A 21,897-nucleotide genomic window follows, 5' to 3' on the forward strand; every position below is an offset into this window, starting at 1 on the left:
TATAAAGTTTAGACAGTCCAACTGCTCAATGGTTTGCTCTTATTTTGTCAATACATTCTTTCCACAAGTACATTATGTGGACCTAGCCGGGTTTGAAGTGACGAGTTTAGTTAGATCCTTGCCCCCGCAAAAAAAAAGGTCCATTGAACTCCCGCACCACTCTATTCATGAACATGTTGAACAACTATGGAGGCATTACACAACAACTCTGGCGCAACCATGTCAACTCAAATTACTAGTTCTCACCATTTCTAAACCTAATACAACCTCTGATACGGACATAAAAGGATTTGCCTTCCATTACTATCATTATATCATTCCACACATCTGCAACACCTCCCATAAAACTAATACACATCATAAATGATCATGCTTGTGATGACGAAATACCTGGCTAAGTATAAGAACTAAACAGCAGTTTTCGATTATCATATTTTTACTTAAAGTTAAAGAATTTACAAGAGTCAAATATGAATTACATAGATACGTAATGTAATTGTGTTTGCAATACACTTACCTCTATCGAATTTCTTCCCATCTGGATCGATGTCTTTTACGTCAAAAATATCTTCAAACAGGACACCAGCCATGATAACTATTGTTTATAGCGGCACAGTCGTACTGTCCGACGAAGATAGGAAACTTTACTAATTTTTGCTCCATCTTTCCGACCAGATTTAAATAATCTTTTTTTAAGTAATTACATACCTATGGTATATAATATATTTATGAATCAACAAAAATATAAAATGTAACTTAAATTTGGAGTATCATTTTCTTTCTATATAAATTTAATATTTGATATTGAGCACTGATAAATTTAGCTTCATGTTGTTCAGGATAAACAATCGTTACTTGAGGCTCAGTCGTAAAGGTGACCTTTTCTTATTTTCATTTTCCTCGTACTTAGAGGCCTTGTCATAGAAACTAATCATCTAGGCTGCTTTTGGTCACAAATTTTGGTAAAAATGTTATAGGCTTGGGGATATGGGTTAACTTCAGGTTTAATACTGATGTAGATACGTGTCTTCACCATCCAGTCCAGCAAAATTTCTTTGTTCTGAAAGATAATTCAGTACTGTATTAACGTTTTACCCATAGTTATTTGTCTTGATATTGGGTTTTGGTGCTTAACCCTCGCATGCGTGTGACATCCTCAAAGAAGGTATAATCATACGTGATTTTGAGAAGCAGAAGTTTCAACTTTCAAACGTCATCAACATATTATTATGTGGAAAATGTATAGATAATTAAAGAACCTTCAAAAACATGAGTCTAAGATTAGTAAGCATATGAGACTTGAGGGTCAATGGTTTTTACAATGCACATTGATTTAGGACTAATCCACAGTTTTCACCTGAGTGACCTTTAACCTTAGGCTTAGTGACTGATTACAAACTACAGAGCCTGTCAGGTAATCTTATCTTATCCTTATGTAGTGTTATGACCCATTAGGCAGTTGTGTTTGGAGAACAACTCATTCCAGTTCTTGAATTGTTGAGGTAGGTCTGAATATGCTTGCCGACTAGCTCAGGTCCATCACCAACTCTGCCCATTGGTTGCTCGAGATGCCATCTTTGTAGTTTGTTTTCATAGGATCTATGAATCTATGAATCTCCACATCTATGATAGATGTGGAGGTCAAAGAAATTAGAATATGGTAAAAATGTCTACTCAAATGTAACCTAACTTAACCTAACCTACCTAACCTAACCATGCACTTTTAAAAAAAAAAAAAAAAAAAAAGGAAGACAAAGAAGCAGAGTTAGTAATGGTAGGCCAAGGTGGTTGGCTGACTTGGTTGAGTAGATAGGCCAAGTTAGCAATGGGCCGAGTTGACCATATACCCTGAATAAAAATTAACTACTTAATTTTAACCATAACTGTCAACAGTAATGTTGTCCCACTGTGGCAGTTTGCCATAAAGATAAAGCTATACACATTGTATTTCTTCTAGCTATATTAAATCAGCATCACTAAGCAAGAAAGACCTTGTAGCTAGGTTTTGGTGTTAACACCATGGCCAGTCTGGGAAAACATCACTCCCACGTCTCTGCCTGAGTTTTAAATATTGGAACTGATCAATGATCGAGTTGGTTGCCACTCCTCTTGAGGTCAGGTTGGTGGGATTTGAGGCTCATCTGGTATGTTGTCCAGGAATATGTCTAGCCTCCTCTTGAAAGCCTCTGTGCTGACTCCCATTAGGCCATCTTTCTTGGGAGACAGTTTGGGCCCAGTACAGGTGAAGTTTTCTGCCTGGATCGTCTTCAGTAGCTGGGAGCAGCTGCTTATGGACCTTCTTTTGCAGATTCTACCAAACCTGGGGAGGTGTTGGAGAGGGGTCGCTAACTTAATGAAGCGGCCTTGCTGTGGATGTGCTGTGTCTTGCAACACTGCTTGGTCAATTTATATTTTCACCCAACCATAGAATTTGATATGTGACTTATGTGTTTCTGGTGAAAAATGTTGTGATATGAATGATGGTGTACATCATTTCCGTCACAAACGCGTACTTTTGAAGTAATTAAGTATTGAAATTATGCACTTATGCCTACATCTCCTGAACGATCCGGGGGGATGTGTGGGAAATCAGGGTTTTTGGGTGGGGGAGACTAATAAATGGAGTAATGCGCATTGCCAAACAGGTGTAAAATGAAGAAGACTAAAGAAACCCATAAAAACAAAAATATCCCATGTCGGCGGGTACTGTGCGCGGCACCATGTTTGTTTACTAACAATTGTAAGTACAGTATTTGTGTATAGAAGCGCTAGATTGAGGGCAGCCAATCACGCAAGACTTGGTAACCATAAAGTAAACTAACCTAACCTAACCTAACGGAGGTAACGTTAGTTTACGGTTAGGAAGTCTTGGGCGGCTGGAGTGGACTTTGCTAAGTGAAACATATTTAGCAAGACATTTTTCGAATCGGTAAACAAAGATGGCTACCGCTGGACTCCGGACCTAAAATGTGATTTTTTTTTTTTTTTTTTTTTTCATTTTATGGAAAATGTTGTGATGCATGAGGTGGATTGGACGGGGGAATGGGGGTGAGGTAGTGTGTGTGAGCAAAAATTTTTGACGCAGCCCGAAGGGATTTCTCCCCGTCCTCTCCTTTATATGGGGGGTCGCCGATTTGATGAAGCGGCCTTGCTGTGGATGTGCTGTGTCCTGCGACACTGCTTCTGACCCAGGGCAGTGGACAGGGTGCAGGGATGACCCGTCATCTAGGAGGTGCTAAGATGGGAGGGAGGGTGGAGTGTTTTCGGGGATGAAATGGGTGGGAATGTTTTTGTGCCTTGTCCTTTTTGGCTACCCCCCTGGTAAGGGGGAAAAAAGCCTTGGTATATGTATGTATGTTTTTGTTCATTTTATACCTGTTTTCCAATGCACATTACTCCATTTATTAGTCTCCCCCACCCAAAAACCCCGATTTCCCTCACGTCCTCCCAGATCATTCGGGAGATGTAGGCATAAGTGCATAACTTCAATACTTAATTATTTCAAAAGTACGCATTTGTGACGGAAATGATGTACAGCTACACAGAAAACTATCGTTAGTAGGGGTGTCGAAACATTCGCGAATGAACATAACCTTATGATACCGAAGGGTTGGTATTTCTGGGGTTCGAATTGTTCGAATTCCTTCTGAATGAATATGAATCGAATAATAGTTCCGGAGTTTCATATGGATTCACTGTGACATGATAATCTTATTTCCGATGGAGACTTCAACTTGTCTCAAATTGTTTCGTTGTTTTGTGTCAAAATGATTAGCATGATTTACTAACGATAGTTTTCTGTGCAGCTGTACACCATCGTTCATATCACAACATTTCTCACCAGAAACACATAAGCCACATATCAAATTCTATGGTTGGGTGAAACTATAAATAGTCCCACTGGCTTCTGACCCAGGGTAGTGGGCGAGATGCAGGGATGACCCGTCATCCAGGAGGAGCCAAGATAAGAGGGAGGGAATGGGGTGGATGGGAGTGGAGTATGTGGGGAGGGAATGGGGTGGATGGGAGTGGAGTATGTGGGGAGGGAATGGGTGGGAATGGTTTTTATGCCTTTGTTTTTGTTGGCTACCTCCCCTGTAAGGGGGAGAAAGCCTTTGGTATATGTATGTATCAAACCTGGGGAGGTGTTGCCCTTTAATACCACCTCCTTCATTTTGTGATGGGTTTGGTGCTTTGCTCTCCAGGACTTTCCCAACGTAAGTCACTACAGTAAGTCCTCGTTATACGGTACATATGTGTTCCTGAAACCTTACCACAAATTGAAATTACCGTATACAGAACCCATTATAACATGTAATAATAGGATATGATAGACATACCTTCTCCCTGCTCTTTCCCCTTCAAAGCATGAGCGGATACCGTACCTGTGAATTTTTCATACCGTAGATAGAATGGAGGGTAGTAATTACCAACTACCGTAACTGAATTTACCAGATAAAGAATTACCGTATAAGGAGGATTCGCTATATATAGTGCTCTTTGTGTCTCTGCAGTGAATAGAGCTTGAGGATTTTCAGCCTGTCCCAGTAGTTCAGGGAGTTCCCAACTAAACTCCTTGTGAATACCCTGTGGGCCTATTCAAATTCTTGTATCTCCTTGATTTTGACACTACCAGGGTCTTCCACAGAGGTAGCAAGTACTCGGGCTTCCTGGTTTTAAAAAGTCTGGAGGACCCTTTTGCTCATTTTATGAGAAGCACTAGTGATTCATCATGGTCTTTGATCATGTGTTGAACTCGTGATCAACAGCTATTACCCTCTGAGATGAGAGCTCAGAGGTCAGGTATGCCCGATCTATGGGTAATGCTGTGACCTTACATGCACATACACTTCCAACTCCATGCCCTCAAGAATTGGAGTAATGACTCGCAGTGCAGCGATACTGAAATTATTTCAGCCCTGGGCAGGATTTGAACTTGGACCACTGTAGCAGTGGTTGCGATTGCTACCACTGTGCTGTCACTGTGATGTGGGTTATGTGTGCTTTGAAGCCACAGTCATCACTCATTCATACCTCCAGGTCTTTGAGTGTTTCCTTTTTTATTTCCTTTGCACCCACTGTGTACTGGTTAATACAGATTCTGGGAAATTCTCATCAATATTTAGCTAAACCTAGTCTAACCCAACCTAATCAATTTGGCCTTTTTTCCATCATACGTTAATTACAATATGGATATAGTATATGGCATTATGGTTAATGGTTGGCATAGAGTGCAGAGTGTCATAGGACAGCCACCTATTGGGAATAAAGATATTACAGTGGAGTCCCCAATGCTATGTAACATATACACAAGTGACTCGCTGTATCGAACTCGGAGCAAATCATCAAAGCTTATACACACAACCTAACAATTAGCATAGTCTGTCTATCTAAATACCAAGGGGTTTATCCCTCTTACATGGGAGGTAACCAAAGTCAAAAGGTATATACCCACCCCCACCCATTTCATCCTCACCCACTTCACTCCCATCCACTACACTTTCCTCCTCATTTTAGCTCCTCGTGGATAACGGGTCATCCTTGTATCCCGCCCACAGCCCTGGGTGAAAAGCAATGGAACAAGACACAGCACATCCACAGCAAGGCCCTTCACTTAATTGGCAACCTCCCCCATATCTGCCCCGCAGCAGAAAAATAGCAGAAGGAAGGAATCCATTAGCCTAGTACAGCAACCATAAAACAGTAACCAAAAACATACAAATACACCTTGACAAAATACAGGTATTGGTGAGACAATTTTTTTTTTGTTTTATTTCAGAAATTGTGAGCGACATCGCTGACCCCTGAGTACTGTGACTTGAAGAATGTGGTTCAGTTCAAAGTTTTAAGATTTGTTTAGATAAATACCTAAGCAAGATGGTGTAATGATTGCCATTTTTTTTTTTTTATTATTTGTTATTATTTGTCTGTTTATTATTATTTGCTTAATTTTAATTTATTATTAGTTATCTGTCAATTTATTATTATTTACCCGTTTGTTTATTATTTAACTATACCTATCCATTTGTTTATTTTATTTATTACTATTTATATTATTATCATTTTTATTTATTATTTATATAATTTTTTCCTTGTCCGACCTAGTTATGGACCAAAAGGTCTTCTGTCGGCATTCTCCACCTTTGTAATCCTTATTTGTAGTATGCAGGAAAGGGACAGCGCTCATGGGGTCCTGTCTTTAACTCTCCAAGTTATCATAAGCTTCACATTCATGTATGGTTCCGACTTGTTCTATATCCTTATTTTCCAGTTGTCATACTTTGATTTGAATTCATCTATTGTTCCAGATTGGGTTGTATCACCTTTGAAGCTATTTCAAGTATTTATGCATCTAAATGAGAAGCTATTTCTTCACATCATTTAGACATGTAATCTTTTGTAATTTATTTTTATGACCTCTTATTAACCCCTTCACTCCGGGCCAAAATCTCGCGGGCAGCATTAGCTGCCAGACGTGCGATGTTGCGTCATAATACTCGCATTATAAAAAATAAAGTCACCGCTGTATTGCTCGTTCTCTCTTTCACCTGTGAATTTTGATAACCATAGAAAATATGATGAAGCCAGTTTACAGAGTATGGGGGTCACGCAGGTACAACTACAATAAATATAATCAAGACACCAACATTGGCATTCTCGCGTACCCACTTGCTCCTCATGACGCCTACATAGGCATCACCGTATGGAAGGGGTTAAAGACCTCCTATCCCAAATTAAGAAATATCTTCTGTCAGTGTAATCTATCCCAAATGATCAGTAGTCAGAGTAAATGGCCAATTTTCCAAACAAGAAGAAACCAAAAATATTGGGCCTCACTTTTGAAACACGTGATCTTCACTCACACCTCAAAAACCTTGCACTGAAGAATAAATAGAAATATGTATATATATATATATATACTTAGAACAGTAGCAAGCATAGGCTATAGTTAGCAGAGGGGCACTAAATACTGAAAATAATTTGTACAAACCACTGTATTATGGCTCCTAGTGTGGCACTCAGTTATCAAGAAAACAGACATTTAAAAAACAATGTTAAATAAGACTTTAAGAATAATAATTGGTTGCACTAAAACAACTTCCAAAACATCAAAACAACCAAATCCCAGGAACAAAAAGACAATACATAGGTGTTCCTCAGGGTGCAATACTTTCACATTTACTGTTCAATCTCGTCATGAGTGATCTCCTAACCCCAGAACCAGAACTAAACAGTGGCAGGTTGGGGGAGGGGGGCTGAGGGGGCTGAAGCCCCCACAAATTTGTTTTTTCATTACCTCATTGTAGAGGCCGAGAAACCTGCCACCTATACACTAGTACATGTCAGAAAGTGGTAGTACAGTGGCAGAAGTATATTCAACACATCATTGAGAGTAAATCTTTAAGATGTAAGATTAAGTATTACTTTTTCCTAATATTATGAAAAAAATTAAAGTGAGAACATCTATACACTGGTACATGTCAGAAAATGGTAGTACAGTGGTAGAAGTATATTCAACACATCATTGAGAGTAAATCTTTAAGATGTAAGATTAAGTATTACTTTCTCCTAATATTATGAAAAAAATTAAAGTGAGAACATGTACTTCAATTAATATTCAAAATCCTATTTGTGCTCATTGTAGAGGTTGAGAAGCCTGCCACCTGTACACTGGTACATGTTAGAAATATGTATTACATTGGCAGAAGTATATTCAACACATCATCAAGGGTAAACCTTTAAATGTAAGATTAAGTATTACTTTTACCCAATATTATGAAAAAAATTAAAGTGAGAACATATACTTCAGTTTATATTCAAAATCATCATATTTGTGCCACAAAGTACATCTCTTTAAAAGTGTCATCTGTATTTATAAAATTCAGGTTAGCCCCATCCCCAAAGTGTCATCCACATTAACAAAATTCAAGTTAACCTCCCCCCCCCTTTTTTTTCATTCTTTCTTTTTCCTGGATCTGCCACTGGAACTAAACACAAGTTTTCTCATATGCAGTTATCCCTCATATATTATTATATTCTTACCTTTGACTCGGTCTGTATTCTTTACATTTGCTGATTAATTAATTTGTGTTGGTAATTGGCCTGAATTACTTGCAAGATTATTTTATATTGAAATAAATCAAATCAAAGACCTGACAATAATAATCTAGTAGAGCTGGGTGGGTTACTGCCGAACAGGTAGTACACTACAGTCAGTGCATTACTGTCACTGTTAACAAATTTAATTTCCTTTAGAATGATTTTGATGAAAAAAAATGAAATGGAGAAATATTTACTTCTTACGAATATTCTCAATAAAATAATACCTAAACTACAACATTAATATTCCCAATTCTGAAACATAAAATAACCATAGCTGGGCACTTGTGTTACTGCATTAGTAACACACTACCTGTCCAGCGGTAATGCACCCAGCTCTGCAACTCAGCATAGAAAATACAAAATAGCAGAAAAGAACACCAAAGCCTACATGAATAAAAAAGAATATTGGCTCAAAAATAACAGAATAGAAACCTCACCCCAGAAATCAACAATGATGTTGCTCACACCAGACAACCATGAATAAAATTTCAAAATGACAGAGACAATGATGAGTTCCTGCTCATGGATGTCCTGTTAAGACGTTGGATAGAAATGTCTCCCCCACTGCTCGCCTTAACCACTTCAGTACAACGACACCTACGTAGGTGTCATGAAGTGCAAGTGGGTACACGAGGATGCCGATGTCGGCATCTTGATAATAGTAAGTCCTCGTTATATGGTACATATGCATTCCTGAAAACCTTACCACAAATTGAAATTACTGTATACCGAACCCATTATAACATGTTATAATAGGATATGGCAGACGTACCTTCTCCCTGCTCTTTCCTCTTCAAAATATCTAGTGGATACCATATCTGAATTTTTCTTACCGTAAATAGAATTGAGGGTAGTAATTACCAAATGCTGTAACTGTAACTGTAAATTTACCAGATAAAGAATTACTGTATAAGGAGGACTTGCTGTTTATATTTTTCTGTAGACACAGTTCAAAGATTTGTTCCCAGAGAGATATATTGTTGTGGGAATGGGAGAGCTTGAGGACATTTGCTTGCTATTGTCAGGCTGAAGGTTTCCAATCAGTGAAATTTGAGACGACAGCCATTATCATTAATAGTAGTAGTAGCTCTGAAAAAAAGAATATAAGACTACTCATTGTAACTTTATAGATTGAGTTAAAGAGAAAGACAACTGCTGACAAGTACAAACATACGTACGTGCATATAACAAAGGCTTTTTCTCTCTTACAAGGGAGGTACCCCCCCCAAAAAAAAAAAAAAAACACCCATTCCATCCCTACATACTCCACTCCTATCCACCCCCTTCCCTCCCTCTTGTCTTGTCTCCTCCTGGATGATGGGTCATCCCTGCATCTCGCCCACTACCCTGGGTTAGAAGCAGTGTTGCAAGACACAGCGCATCCACAGCAAAAGCACCATGTTAGGACAAAGACTTTAATGGCAAAATGTTTTGCTCTTATGAGTTTTATCAAGTATGTAGTATATAGTATGTACTTGATGAAACTCACAAGTGAAACATTGCACCATTAAGCACAGTTCACACAAGCAAAATGAGAAAAATCAACTGAGAAAAAAAAGGAACTTGGTGCCAAAACATTGCTCATGTGAACTGCACTTTAAAGACTTCGTCTTCACATGGTGCTTGTCCTGACTTAATTTTATTGATAACCATGGTTTGTTAAGAGATTACTGTACATATGATTGGAATTAAGATGCTATGTATTTATTTTGGTGACTGATAAGTTAAACTGTTTATTGCAGGGCAGGTACAATGGCAACATTACCTCCAAGAAGAAACTCGACCCCAACCAAGATTTCAAAACAACACTTGAAACCGATACAAATTCTTCTGCAGATGGGTTTTCCAAAGCACAGAGCGTAAGTCTTTATTTGAGATATATTTTCTTTTTACTAGAATGTACCCACCACCACTGAATAATTCACAATCTTGAATAATAGAGCTTGCAAAAGGACAGGAAGTCAAAGAATGGGAGGAAAAGTAGATTATCTCTATATTAATTTATTTGTGTATTTATTTCTTTTTCTGTATTTTCTCAGAGAAAAGGCCCTGGCTGCAACTGGACACCGAGGAGTTCAATTAGCTTCAGATTGGCTATTAGCTCATGTTAACGACCCAACCATAGATCAAGACTCCCCAAGAGAGTATGTACTTTATCTGTGCCCTACTGGTCCTCTTCATGATCAGATTCATGAATTCTGGTCTGAATCATTGCAAGAAGGGGGATGGAATGGAGCCCACAATCTTGTTCCACATGTTACTCTCTGTTCCTTTTTTAAGGTAAGTGTCAGGACTTAGGGGATGTGGGCCTGGCTGGAAGGCCAGAACAGTTGTTTTATTAAAGTTGGGTGCCAAGAGAATTGTTATGACTTGCTCTGGCAGTGAGAGGTGGGGGAAAAGATGGTGAGAGAAGTGACAGCAATGCACATCAAGTAGTTCCCCAAGGCAATCTGCCAAGAAGAGCGAGGGGAGTGGAAGGGGACTGTGAGGGAGGTAGTGAGTTAGGCTCACAGTGTGGTGCTCCGAGGCAGTCTGAATCCTCGGCAATTTCCACCCAGCTTATATACCGGGTCAGGTCATGACTCATGCTCTAATTGGGTGCTAGGGAAAAGTGTCAATGTCTTGGAACTCCGATGCAGGATGTTCTCAGGCTCTGACCTAAGTAGAATGGAATGTAGAGGGAGCTGGGTACTGCACATGCATTCCTCAAGGAACCTTTTTGTCAGACCCATGTGGCTGGGTGGAATGCAGGTGTAATCCCATTGGACATTGTGCAAGTTGACAGGATTATGGGATGGTGTGAGTATAACTGCCTAATGTGCTCCTATGGAAGTTGAGGCTGGAGATGAAGATGTGTGGAGCCTCAACAAGAAATCATTAATGTAGTTGTCCTTGTCCTGTACATGATGGGCTGGAACTTGGAGGCGAGGCAGAACTGGCCAGTTGACTGCAGGGGCAGTGGCTGGCAGTGGTCTATTTGTCACATGGTAACAAGCCTCAAGGTGCTTGGCCACTCCCATCAGACCAGAGTTGCCCTGTACATCTTGGATGACATCAAGGAGGTTCATCTCAGGAGGCTGCTCAAAGAAACTCATATTTGGAACATGTCCAGGGATCATGTTGTATGGCTTTGGTGATGTGGCTGCAACATCTCCCTAAAAAAAGCACTTGAGAATGGTTGTGGTTAGTGGGTGGGGCATTAGGCCACCCAGGAAGTCGTGGACTTTAACAGTTAAAGTTGCTAGTCATTAGCTTTACTGGAGTTGAGGTGCAGAACCTTGTGATCTCAGTTGAGCATGTGAGTGGGTCAAGACGGGGATGCTCATAGCTCAAGTTTGCTAAATGATCTAGTGGTGGTGATGGTAGGCCATGAAATGATTATCAGTGGTAGGCGAGAGTGGAGGCAGGCAGACTATGGTAACTGTTGAGCTGGTAGGCAAGTGGCGGTAGTTGGTGGAGGTCAATCTGGCAGGTAAGTGGTGGTAGTCAAGCTGGCAGGCAAGTGGTGGTAGTCAATCTGCTAGGCAACTGGCAGCAGTCCATCTGGTAGGCAACTGGCAACAGTCGAGCTGGCAGGCAAGTGGCAGCAGTTGATCTGGCAAGCAAGTGGTGGAAGTCAATCTGGCAGGCAAGTGGTAGTAGTCAGCAGCAGTCAATGGGGCAGGCAGTCAGCAGAGCTGGGGATTAGGGGTCCAAATTTTGGGCAGCCAAATGTTAGGATCTAGGCCTAGGGATGTGGACCTGGCTGGAATGCAAACAGTGATTGGAGAACAGTTGTTTTATCAAAGTTGAGTGCCAAGAGAATGATAATGGCTCTCTCTGGTAGCGAGAAGTGGGGGTAGAGAGACAGCAAGGGAGGTTATGGCAATGCCCATCAAGTGGTTCCCCAAGGGGGTGGTGAGGGAGGTAGTGAGTTAGGCTTGCAGCATGGTGCTCTGAGGCAATGTGAATCTTCAGCAATTTCCATCCAGCTTATATACTGGGTCAGGTCATGACCCATGTTCTATTTGGGTGCTAAGGAAAAGTGTCGATGCCTGGGAAGTCAGATGCAGGATGTTCCCAGCAGTACTGCATGTGTGTTCCTCAAAGTACCGCTTTGTCTGACTCATGTGGCCAGGTGTGATGCAGGTACTTTCCCATGGGACATCATGTGAGCTCACAGGGTCATGGGATGGTGTGAGAACAACTGCCTAACAGTAATGTTCTTTGTGAATTGTATATAAGTTTTATTATCTTAAGTGGTAGTGAAGAGCCTATGGCAGGAGGCACAAAGCTTTGGCTGAAGCCATCACCTTTGCCCTCTGTGCTTGGATAGATGAGGTAGATAACACTCACTGCTGGGAATCAGAGAGAAGTGTGGGACTTGAACCCATGACTAGGAAATGAGAGACTTACACACTTACAATCAGAGCTGGGCGCATTCCTCGATTTTGGGTAGTGTGTTAGCATTCCTGCATTCCTCTGGCTGCAGTTAGTATGTTCCTAGAATAGCGTTCCTCAAATTTTTTCGCTCAGTGCATTTCTGCATTCTTGCACACAGTAGTGTTTTTGAGGAATGCAGTCCCCCCCCCAGTTTTTTGAGGAACGCTTTAATAGTTTGGGAGCACTAACACAGGAGCATGCTGAGTGAAAACATTTGAGGAATGCTATTCCCAAAATCGAGGAATGTGCCCAGCTCTGCTTACAATTGTGTGGAGGAAATACAGTTAAGTTGATATTGATCTTGGGCCAGGTCCAAAGACTGAGTCCCAGTCCAAGGGTTGCACCTCTTGATGGAGGTGACGGGGTTGACAGATAGGCAACAGATAGACAGTTCTCGCTGATATCCATCTTGGAGAATCACCAATACCTGTCATTGATCCCACTTGGCCAGTTGTAATCAAATAGTAAATGGTGAAAATGGGTGACTCCTCATCCATGAGGAGCTAAGATGAGAGAGGAGGAAAGGGTGGTGGATGGGAGTGGAATGGGTGGGAGTGGGTGTGTACCTTTGACTTAGCTTCCTCCCTTGTAAAGGGGAAGAAGCCCTTGGTATATAGATAGACTAAATGGTGGGCCAGTTGCAGGTGAGCAGGTGCAACTTCTTATACATGATCTCTAAACTAAAAATGCTTTTTGGTTGTCATCTCATTACCAGAAAGTTTATGGCAGAGGTGAGGGACTGAGAAGTACCTCAGTCATGTTTATCTTTATACCAATGGCTTTTTCCCCCTTATAAGGGAGGTAGCCACATCAAAAGGCACATACCGACTCGTACCCTTTCTCCTCCCACTTCCACAGTCTTGTAAATTGAAATATTTGTTGAGGTTTGAGTATAAAAGAAGATATTTCTTTTGATGAACATAATAATGGATAGGATTGGAACAAGGCCATTGAGTTTTGAGTACATAAGAAGATATTTCTTTTATGGACATAGTAATGGATAAGATTGGAATTAAGCCTTTGTCTTTTATAGTTGTCTAAAATTGAAGTATTGAGATGAGTTGTGTGGTATGTATAAACATCATGAAAGTTTTTTAAGATACACTGGTGCCAAGTCACTAGATAATTTTAGATAATTTAATATGGATTGTACCAAACATCTCATTCTTAAAGATTTGGTTCATTTTCTTACTAGGCTGGGGATGAAAGCTGTGAGAGCATTGTCGCAGGTCTCTCCAAGGTTGTTGGACATATGATGACCTCAGTGGACCTCCAAGAGCCGTTGTCCCTCGAGAAATACATATCTCCCAACTTCATGGGTCTCTTCCTGAATGACAGCCAAGCGGAGGTTTTCAAAAAACTTGCTGTAGCATTTGTGAAAGAAATTGCAAATTTATGTATGTATATCACATAATTATCTGCAAGATTATTTTCTTTTATTCATAGATAATCTTTTTATAAAAACCAACTTTAAATGTATGCTAAAAAGGACCTTTGACAGGTATAATTTTTTAAAATAACTTTTATGATGTGGATAGAATGTAGATTGGTTTGATAGCATGTTAACATAACCCCCCTATTGTCGTTCAACTAGTGGTGCTGGGCTCATATGACAAAGTGGAAGTGATGACTGCTTGCCTGCCATGGTTGTCTTCACGAGCTACACCATACTGTAAGGGTGCATCCTTTCTTCTTAGTGGCTAAAGGCTTACTTCTCTCACTCTCACGCTGCTATATATCATGCATTATTCTGAGTCAGAAACATAGTAGATTTATAGATATATGTATGTATATATATATATTTATATATGTATCCATGTATATATATTTATATATATGTATATATATATTTATATGTGTATATATATATTCATATATGTATATATATGTACATAGGTATGTTTATCATGTATAAAGTGTAAGGGTGCATCCTTTCATCTCAATGAATGAAACTTTCCCTCTGCTTCTCACACTGCTACAAATCATGCATTATTCCAAGTCATAAACACAAGTCTATCCATCAATAAACCTTTTAAGGGAGGTAGCCAGCAAAGGCATGCAGCCCCCCATGCACACACCTGCCCATCCAACACACATCCAACACCTATTTATTTCTCTTTTGTCTTGGCTCCTTGTGAATGAAGGGCCATCCCTGCCTCCCACCCTTTCCCTGGGTCAAAAGCAATGCAGCAAGATGCAGTACATCCATAGTAAGGTCCAATAGCCGAAGCTGGTTTATCCCCATTGCTTCATTTATATGGCAACCATCCCTCCTCATTCCTTCATGCATAAATAGAGAAGATGAGAAATCCCTTCAGATAGTGTCAAATTATTGTCCATTGACAGTCATTCTCCACTCACACCTATCTCTTGCCCACTCCCTTTTCTGCTCAACAGACATTCCTCATTTACTCAAGGTCCCCTTCACCCTATCAGTATCTCTTATTCACATTCTTTGCATGTACTCAAACTATTCCAGTATTCTTTGATCAACCCTGTCTGCTAGTTCTCTCTCCACCCCTGAACTCCTCCTTGCCTCCTCACTTCATACTCTGTCCATCCTTAGAACCTCCACCATACTTCAGACACTTATTCTTAACCACTTCCATACGATGATGCCTATGTAAGCGTCATGAAGCACAAGTGGGTTTACGAGGGTATTGGTGTTGGTTTTCCAGATTATATTTATTTTGTAGTTGTAGCTGAGTGACCTCCGAATTCTGTGAGCTGGCTTGATCTTGTTTTCTGTGTTTATTATTATTCAGAGTGAAAGAGAATGGGTAAATCAGTCATGACTTTATATTTTATAATGCGAGTATTGCGATGCATCATTGTACATCAGGCATCTGATGCTGTGAGTGAGAATTTGACGCGTATCGAAGAGGTTAAACATGTTTAGATTTCACCATCCTGCCTCCTTTGCATTCCAAGTCTCCACCCCAAACAGTGTCGTAGGCACAGTCACTCGTTCATATAATCTCTTTGCATCTATTCCCAGACACCCATTTCACATGACAGAACTAGTGATCATGCTCTATGTATGTTCATCCAATGAAAAATCAAACATTGCTGCATTGCTTCTGACCTAGACAGTGTTAGAGGACAAGTGGAGGGATACTGACCTCTTTATGTGAAAGAAATAGAAATAGAAGAGGTTGGGAATGGGGTGGATTGGTTGAAAGTGATAAAGAGAATAGGATGAGTTTCTGGGTCTGATCAGACCAGGTATTGGCCTCTCAGGGTTGCACCTGTTTGTGGAGTTGAGGTAAATGTGTTGAGGTTGTATTTGGGGGCAGAGCTCTCCATCAGTTCTCCATCCATTTCCAAATGGTAGAGCAGCTTCTTGGAGGCATGACATGGTACTCCCCCCCAAAGTCATCCTTAGTATATGTGCCAAGTATGGGCTTTCTGTCTTGAAAACTGAGGGAAGCACTGGAGGACTGGAATAAAGCCATTATATAATATGCATGAGAAGAGATAAATATGAGTGCAAAAATTAGTCATGAGCTTAACCCCTAGAATATGATTATGCCTATGTAGGTGTCACGAGGTGTGAGTGTGTATACAAGGATGCATCGGTGTTTTGATTATATTTATTTCGTAGTTGTCGCTGAGTGACCCCCATATTCTGTGAACTGGCTTGAATGTGCTTTCTATGGTTAAAAGTATTCTGGTTGGAAGAGAACGAGTATAATAGTTGTAACTTTATATTTTATAACACGCATATTGGGATGCATCATCATCCATCAGGCAGCCTAATGTGTGCATGAGTATTTGACTCATATTGAAGAGGTTACCATATTTTCCGGCGTATAGTGCGCGACTTTTTTCCGTTGGAAGGGCCTAAAAATGGGGGGTGCGCGTTATCCGATGGTGCGCATTATGTACGGCCTACGATAAAAATTCTGCGGCTGTGTGTGTAATTTTTTTCACAACAATGTGATGATGTTGGCCGTCACAAAGTCGGGACGGCACACTTCTCCGTGACGTTCCGTAAGAACAAGAAGAACAGCCATGGTGACATGAAAGAATACGCCAGCATGGGCTATATAAATATTTGGTATAGGTAGGTATCTATCGAATCTTATTTTTCATGTTTAAATAGGCCTAAACATGATCAACATTCATGATATTTGCCCATGTTCACAGCATCCTAGTTTGAATTTTCATGTTGGCTTTGTTGCTTCACTTAGGTACAGTACAAATTCCGTTGCAGCCGTTCATAAACAACACCCTCTTTTGGAAGTTATATTAACTAAACGTCACCTCGATGAGAGACTGTCCTATTTCACCACTGTCATTGTAGGTTCAAAGCTAAAACGAAACAGTCTGTAGTTTGTTTCAGTATTAAATAAAAAATGGTAAAGACGAATTATTTCCTTAAGATATAACATGAAAATTTTCTGTAAAAATCTCGAAATTTTTCTGTATATTTTACTTCCAATAAACTTTTTTTAGATCATATTTCCTACAAACTATTTAAGCTACAAAGTAATAAGGGACCAACGCACAACATGAGTCATATACCGGTACATGTAGTTCCGACTTTTTCTTAGTTGTGTGCTGATTGATGCCTAAACTGACAATTAATTTAGTGACAAATCAACAGATTTCCCAGCGGTGGCTCTAGCCAATGAAAAATACTTCTCTATGTAACCTCGTTCACATGATACTTAGTAATTAATCGCCGTTATTTCATTGGTTAGTTTTTACTAACATTAATTATCGTAGTCTATGCAAATATTTGGGATCCGTAAAACAGCACTGGTACAAACATCATGAACGTTGGCCGTTTTAGCTCACCCGGAATATGCGAGATCAGGGCCAAGATTGACAGTTCTATTGCCAATCTAGCCTACACTAAACACCCTCTTGCGAGAGTTTGTTAAACTAAACGTCACTTCAGTAAAGACACTTATGAACCGAAACATAGTTGCTGCATGGCGATAAAAACTTGTACACGGTGATAAAAACTTGAACATGGTGATAAAAACTTGTAAGATGAATTATTCCCTCAGGATAGTAAATTACAATTTTTCTGTAAAAATCTGAAATTTTTCATGTACATTTTGTATTCAATAAACTTTTCATGGCTCAAATTTCCCACAAAACAATGGACCAATGCAAGCAGGAGTCGCATACATGCAGTTCACGAGCTTTAGCCACCAGTGACTTTTCCTGGCATGCGCGTTATACATCGGTGCGCACTATCTGTGTACTGAGATAACAAAGTGCATGGGTGCGCATTATAACCCGATGCGCATTTTAAGCCGGAAAATACGGTAATGGCACACATTAGAAATAGATAAAAGAATGCTACTACCAAATCAGTATGGTCGAGCTGATAACAGTGATTTCAAACTTCATTCACAACCATAGCTGTACCAGTGTACCAAAAAAACCTCACATGCACTTCTCACCATATGTACAACCCTGTTATGATGCAGGGGATGGTTATATTTGTCCTCTGGTGCTCCAAAGCGGCCAGTCGAGGTTTCATAGTGTTGAGTGGAGAGATTGGGAAAGATGTTCTCCATTGAGTCCAAGGCCAGTTGTTATTTATTGGTGGGCCAGGTTTTAATTTGCACTGATGGGCTGTAAGACCGCTCATGCTGTGCACCAATTGGGTGCTGGGAGAGGCTCTCAATGTGCTTTGACCCATATCTCACCGTAACTGGGGATTGCTACCTCCAGATAAGCAAGGTCAACTGGGCCATGGTGGTGCTTAGAGCTGTCTTGAGCTACTATGTCTCACCAGTAAGAACAACTTCCTAACTCTAACCAAACCAGATTAACCTCTTTGGTTTGATGACACCTACATAGGCATCATGAGGCACGAGTGGGTACACGAGGTTACCAGCATCGGCATCTTCATTATATATACAGGTAGTCGTCGACTTACGACCGAGTTCGGTTCCGACAGACAGGTCGTAAGTCGATCTGGACGCAAGTCGGATTTTATATATATACAGTATATATTACCCTTTATATATTATTTTTGTTACTGTATATATGTTTTGTATATTATATTTAACATACTGAAATAATCTTAGCATCTTTGAACTATGTTGTATAGTATTTTTAACCTTTTTATAATTTTATCTGATTTTCTTTGGGAAACGTAGCTTAGGCCTAAGCATACTGAATAAAAACCTATCATCTTTGACCTATGATATTAGATACTGTATTTTTCAACATTTTTATTATTTTACCACCAGACTTTCTTTAGGAAACGTATGCATACTGAATAAAATCGTATTATCTTTGAGCTACGTTCTTTAATATTCATTAACTAACTTTTTATAATTTTTGTTAGGAAACGTAGCCTAGGCCTACGCATACTGAATAAAGTCCTGTCATCTTTGACCTACAAATACTTTTTTGTTTGTTAAATTAAAATCATTGCAAGGCACAATTAGGAAAATTTCTATTTCAAAACACATTCTTTTCGTTTACGTACTACAGTATACCGAAAATATCAACAACAGAGCATAAACAAAGTTTACTGTTACATTTTATTAATCGCAAAACATAAAAATACAAAATGCTGTACCGAACATATTGTTATCGACAACAGACTAAGCATAGAAAAGTTTTACTGTTACATTTTATTAATTGCAAAACATATAAAAATACAATATGTAAGGTAAAATTTTATTTCAAAACACATTCTTTTCGTTTATGTACTGTACCGAACATATTGTTATCGACAACAAACTAGCCTAGGCATAAAAAAAGTTTTACTGTTACATTTTATTAATTGCAAAATATATAAAAATACAAAATGCAATGCAAAATTAGGAAACATTTTACTTCAAACAAACAAAATGAAAGAATATTTAGCTGGCTGAAATGCTGACGCTGCCGGCAGCCTGCCAAAATTGTCGTACTTGTGTCTCATGGCGTGCAAAGTAATTGTACTGCACTGCCAGGCATAATATTGCAATTCTATTACTCCATTAAATGTTAAATATTATTACACTATCTCGTGGTTGTAAAGTCGATCAGTCGTAAGCCGCATAGGTCGTAAGTCAACGACTACCTGTATATATATTTTGTAGTTGTACATGAGTTACCCCCAGATTCTGTGCACTGGTTTTATCACATTTTCTGTGTTTATTATTACTCAGAGTAAAAGAGAATGAGTAATACAGCAGTGACTTTGTATTTTATAATGCAAGTAGTGTGGTGCATTGTACATATGGCAGTTGATGTTGCACGTGAGAATTTGACTCATACTGAAGTGGTTAAGTCACCATGGTGAGATACATAGGCTTTATTGGGCCTCAGGGAATAGGCCAGTCTTGCATTGGACCATTAAGGTTGACCTACTACAGACTAAGAGTTAGGTTTTCAACTGCAGTGTAGCACCATATATTTAATAGTCACATATAGAATGATTAATAATCACACATGGAATGATTATGGAGAAGAGCCAGGGATGGGTGCTGAATGTATATATTGCCTTTATAGATCTGGAGGAGGCTTTCAATCAAGTGCACAGAAGTAAACTGTAGGAGGAATATTGGAAAACCCAGGGTATTGTCAGCATACCACTTATGAAATATAAAAATATAAAAGGTTAAGTATTTCTTCATCCATGAGGAGCTGAGTGGGAAACAAGGGATAGGAGTGGAGTGTGTGGGAGTGGGTGCATGCCTTTGATTTGGCTACCTCCCTTATAAGGCGGAAGAAGCACTTAGTATATAGATAGATATGTACATACATATACCAAAGGCTTTTTCCCCCTTACATGGGGGGGTAGCCAAAAAGAAAAAGGCATAGAAATCACTCCCACCCATCTCATTTCCCATATATTCCACTCCCCTCCACCCTCCTCCCTCCCTCCTATCTTGGCACCTCCTGGATGACGGGTCATCCCTGCATCCTGTCCACTGCCCTGGGTCAGAAGCAGTGTCGCAAGACACAGCACATCCACAGCAAGGCCGCTTCATAAATTCGGCGACCCCCCTTCTCATTGATTCACAATAGGAGGAGGTGAGCAGTTGCTATTTCAGGAAATACAATCAAAGGTAATAGAAATTTCTTGCACAGTCTAGTGACCAAGTGTCATCCTCTCAAGGCATAACCTCCAGATGGGGTGAGGACATTGACAGGTACTGAAGACTGGCCATAGGGAGGTCATTCTTCCAGATGCTCATGTTCCAGGACCTATCTGGTTACCAAGGGCTTTTTCCCCCTAATAAGGGAGGTAGCCAAGTCAAGTTCCAGGATTACCACTCATAAATATCAATTGTTGGTCTCATTCGGAGCCAAAAAAGGATGAATGGAATTTAATCTATGGAGTGGGGCAATGAAATGGGAATCATTTCACCAAGATTTTTTTTTTATCTGACAGAGAACACCAGTGTACATCAATACATGAAATACGAAGTCTTAACTGTGGACAGTTTGCAGTGGTGAAAGAGGATCAGGGGATTTGATCAAGGGTTGGGAGCGGAGGAGATGTAGTCCCATTTTAAATGTTCTGCTACCTTAGTAAAAAAAAAAAACTTGTTCTATTTTTCTTATTTAGTTGTAACTTCTGTTTGCATTGGTCGTAGTCAAGTGGAGAACTTTTTGGAGCATGATAGTCTCGAGTATACTCTTTGGCATGTTTTTTCTTTTCTTTTGTATGTAACACTAATGCTTCTAACATTTCCAGTTACATTCCGAGTATTATTGTTTGAAATGTGTTAAAAAAAAAAAATTGAGGTCACTTACATCACATGCGTATCCAATAACCCATGCCAATGTCATTGTGGACTCATCATTGTCTTTTTTAGATTTATGAAAATGTAGTTCTTCATCACTGAAATTGTGATAAATAGAATTAAATAATTTATATATGCATGTATGTATATACAGTGTATATATATATATATATATATATATATATATATATTATATATATATATATACATATATATATATATACATATATATATATATATATATATATATATATATATATATATATATATATATATGTATGTATGTATGTATGTGTATATATATACATACATACATACACACCAACAGCTTTTTCCCCTTTACAAAGAAGGTAGCCAGAAACAGAGGCATAAAATCCACTCCTACCCATCCCATCCCCACATACTCCTCTCCCATTCACCCCCCCTCCCTCCCTCTAATTTTGGGTGGGTGTATAAATATGTATATATATATAGTAGAACCTCTACATACAAATTTAATTCGTTCCAGGACCTCCTTCGTATGTTGAAATGGTCGTATGTTAAATCAAAAGTTTCCATAAGAATATACTGTAATTCGTTTAATTCGTCCCACAGCCCAAAAACCTATGATAACTCCTTAATAAATACTGTACTGCAGATAATTACACATAGCAATAAA

General features: G+C 39.4%; 1 protein-coding gene across 6 annotated transcripts in view; it reads left to right on the forward strand.

Annotated features, from left to right (window-relative positions):
- The first annotated feature begins 796 nt into the window (after window positions 1-796).
- The window catches only part of Epp (Ecdysteroid phosphate phosphatase), a 65,349-nt gene continuing 44,248 nt past the window's right edge, over window positions 797-21,897 (forward strand). For 4 of the 6 annotated variants that reach the window (XM_076176096.1, XM_076176100.1, XM_076176098.1 and 1 more), the window contains exons 1-5: window positions 797-874; window positions 9,846-9,962; window positions 10,143-10,383; window positions 13,721-13,922; window positions 14,120-14,197. In XM_076176096.1, the coding sequence (XP_076032211.1) occupies window positions 9,856-9,962; window positions 10,143-10,383; window positions 13,721-13,922; window positions 14,120-14,197 (628 nt within the window). In that variant the 5' untranslated portion in view covers window positions 797-874; window positions 9,846-9,855. Of the gene's footprint in view, window positions 875-914; window positions 1,503-9,845; window positions 9,963-10,142; window positions 10,384-13,720; window positions 13,923-14,119; window positions 14,198-21,897 lie in introns of those variants that run through there. The other 2 variants (XM_076176097.1, XM_076176101.1) reach the window with 2 other exon arrangements.

This window comes from Oratosquilla oratoria, chromosome 38 (assembly GCF_046742065.1).
Source record: "Oratosquilla oratoria isolate Oo_2021 chromosome 38, ASM4674206v1, whole genome shotgun sequence".
Lineage (NCBI taxonomy): Eukaryota > Metazoa > Arthropoda > Malacostraca > Stomatopoda > Squillidae > Oratosquilla > Oratosquilla oratoria.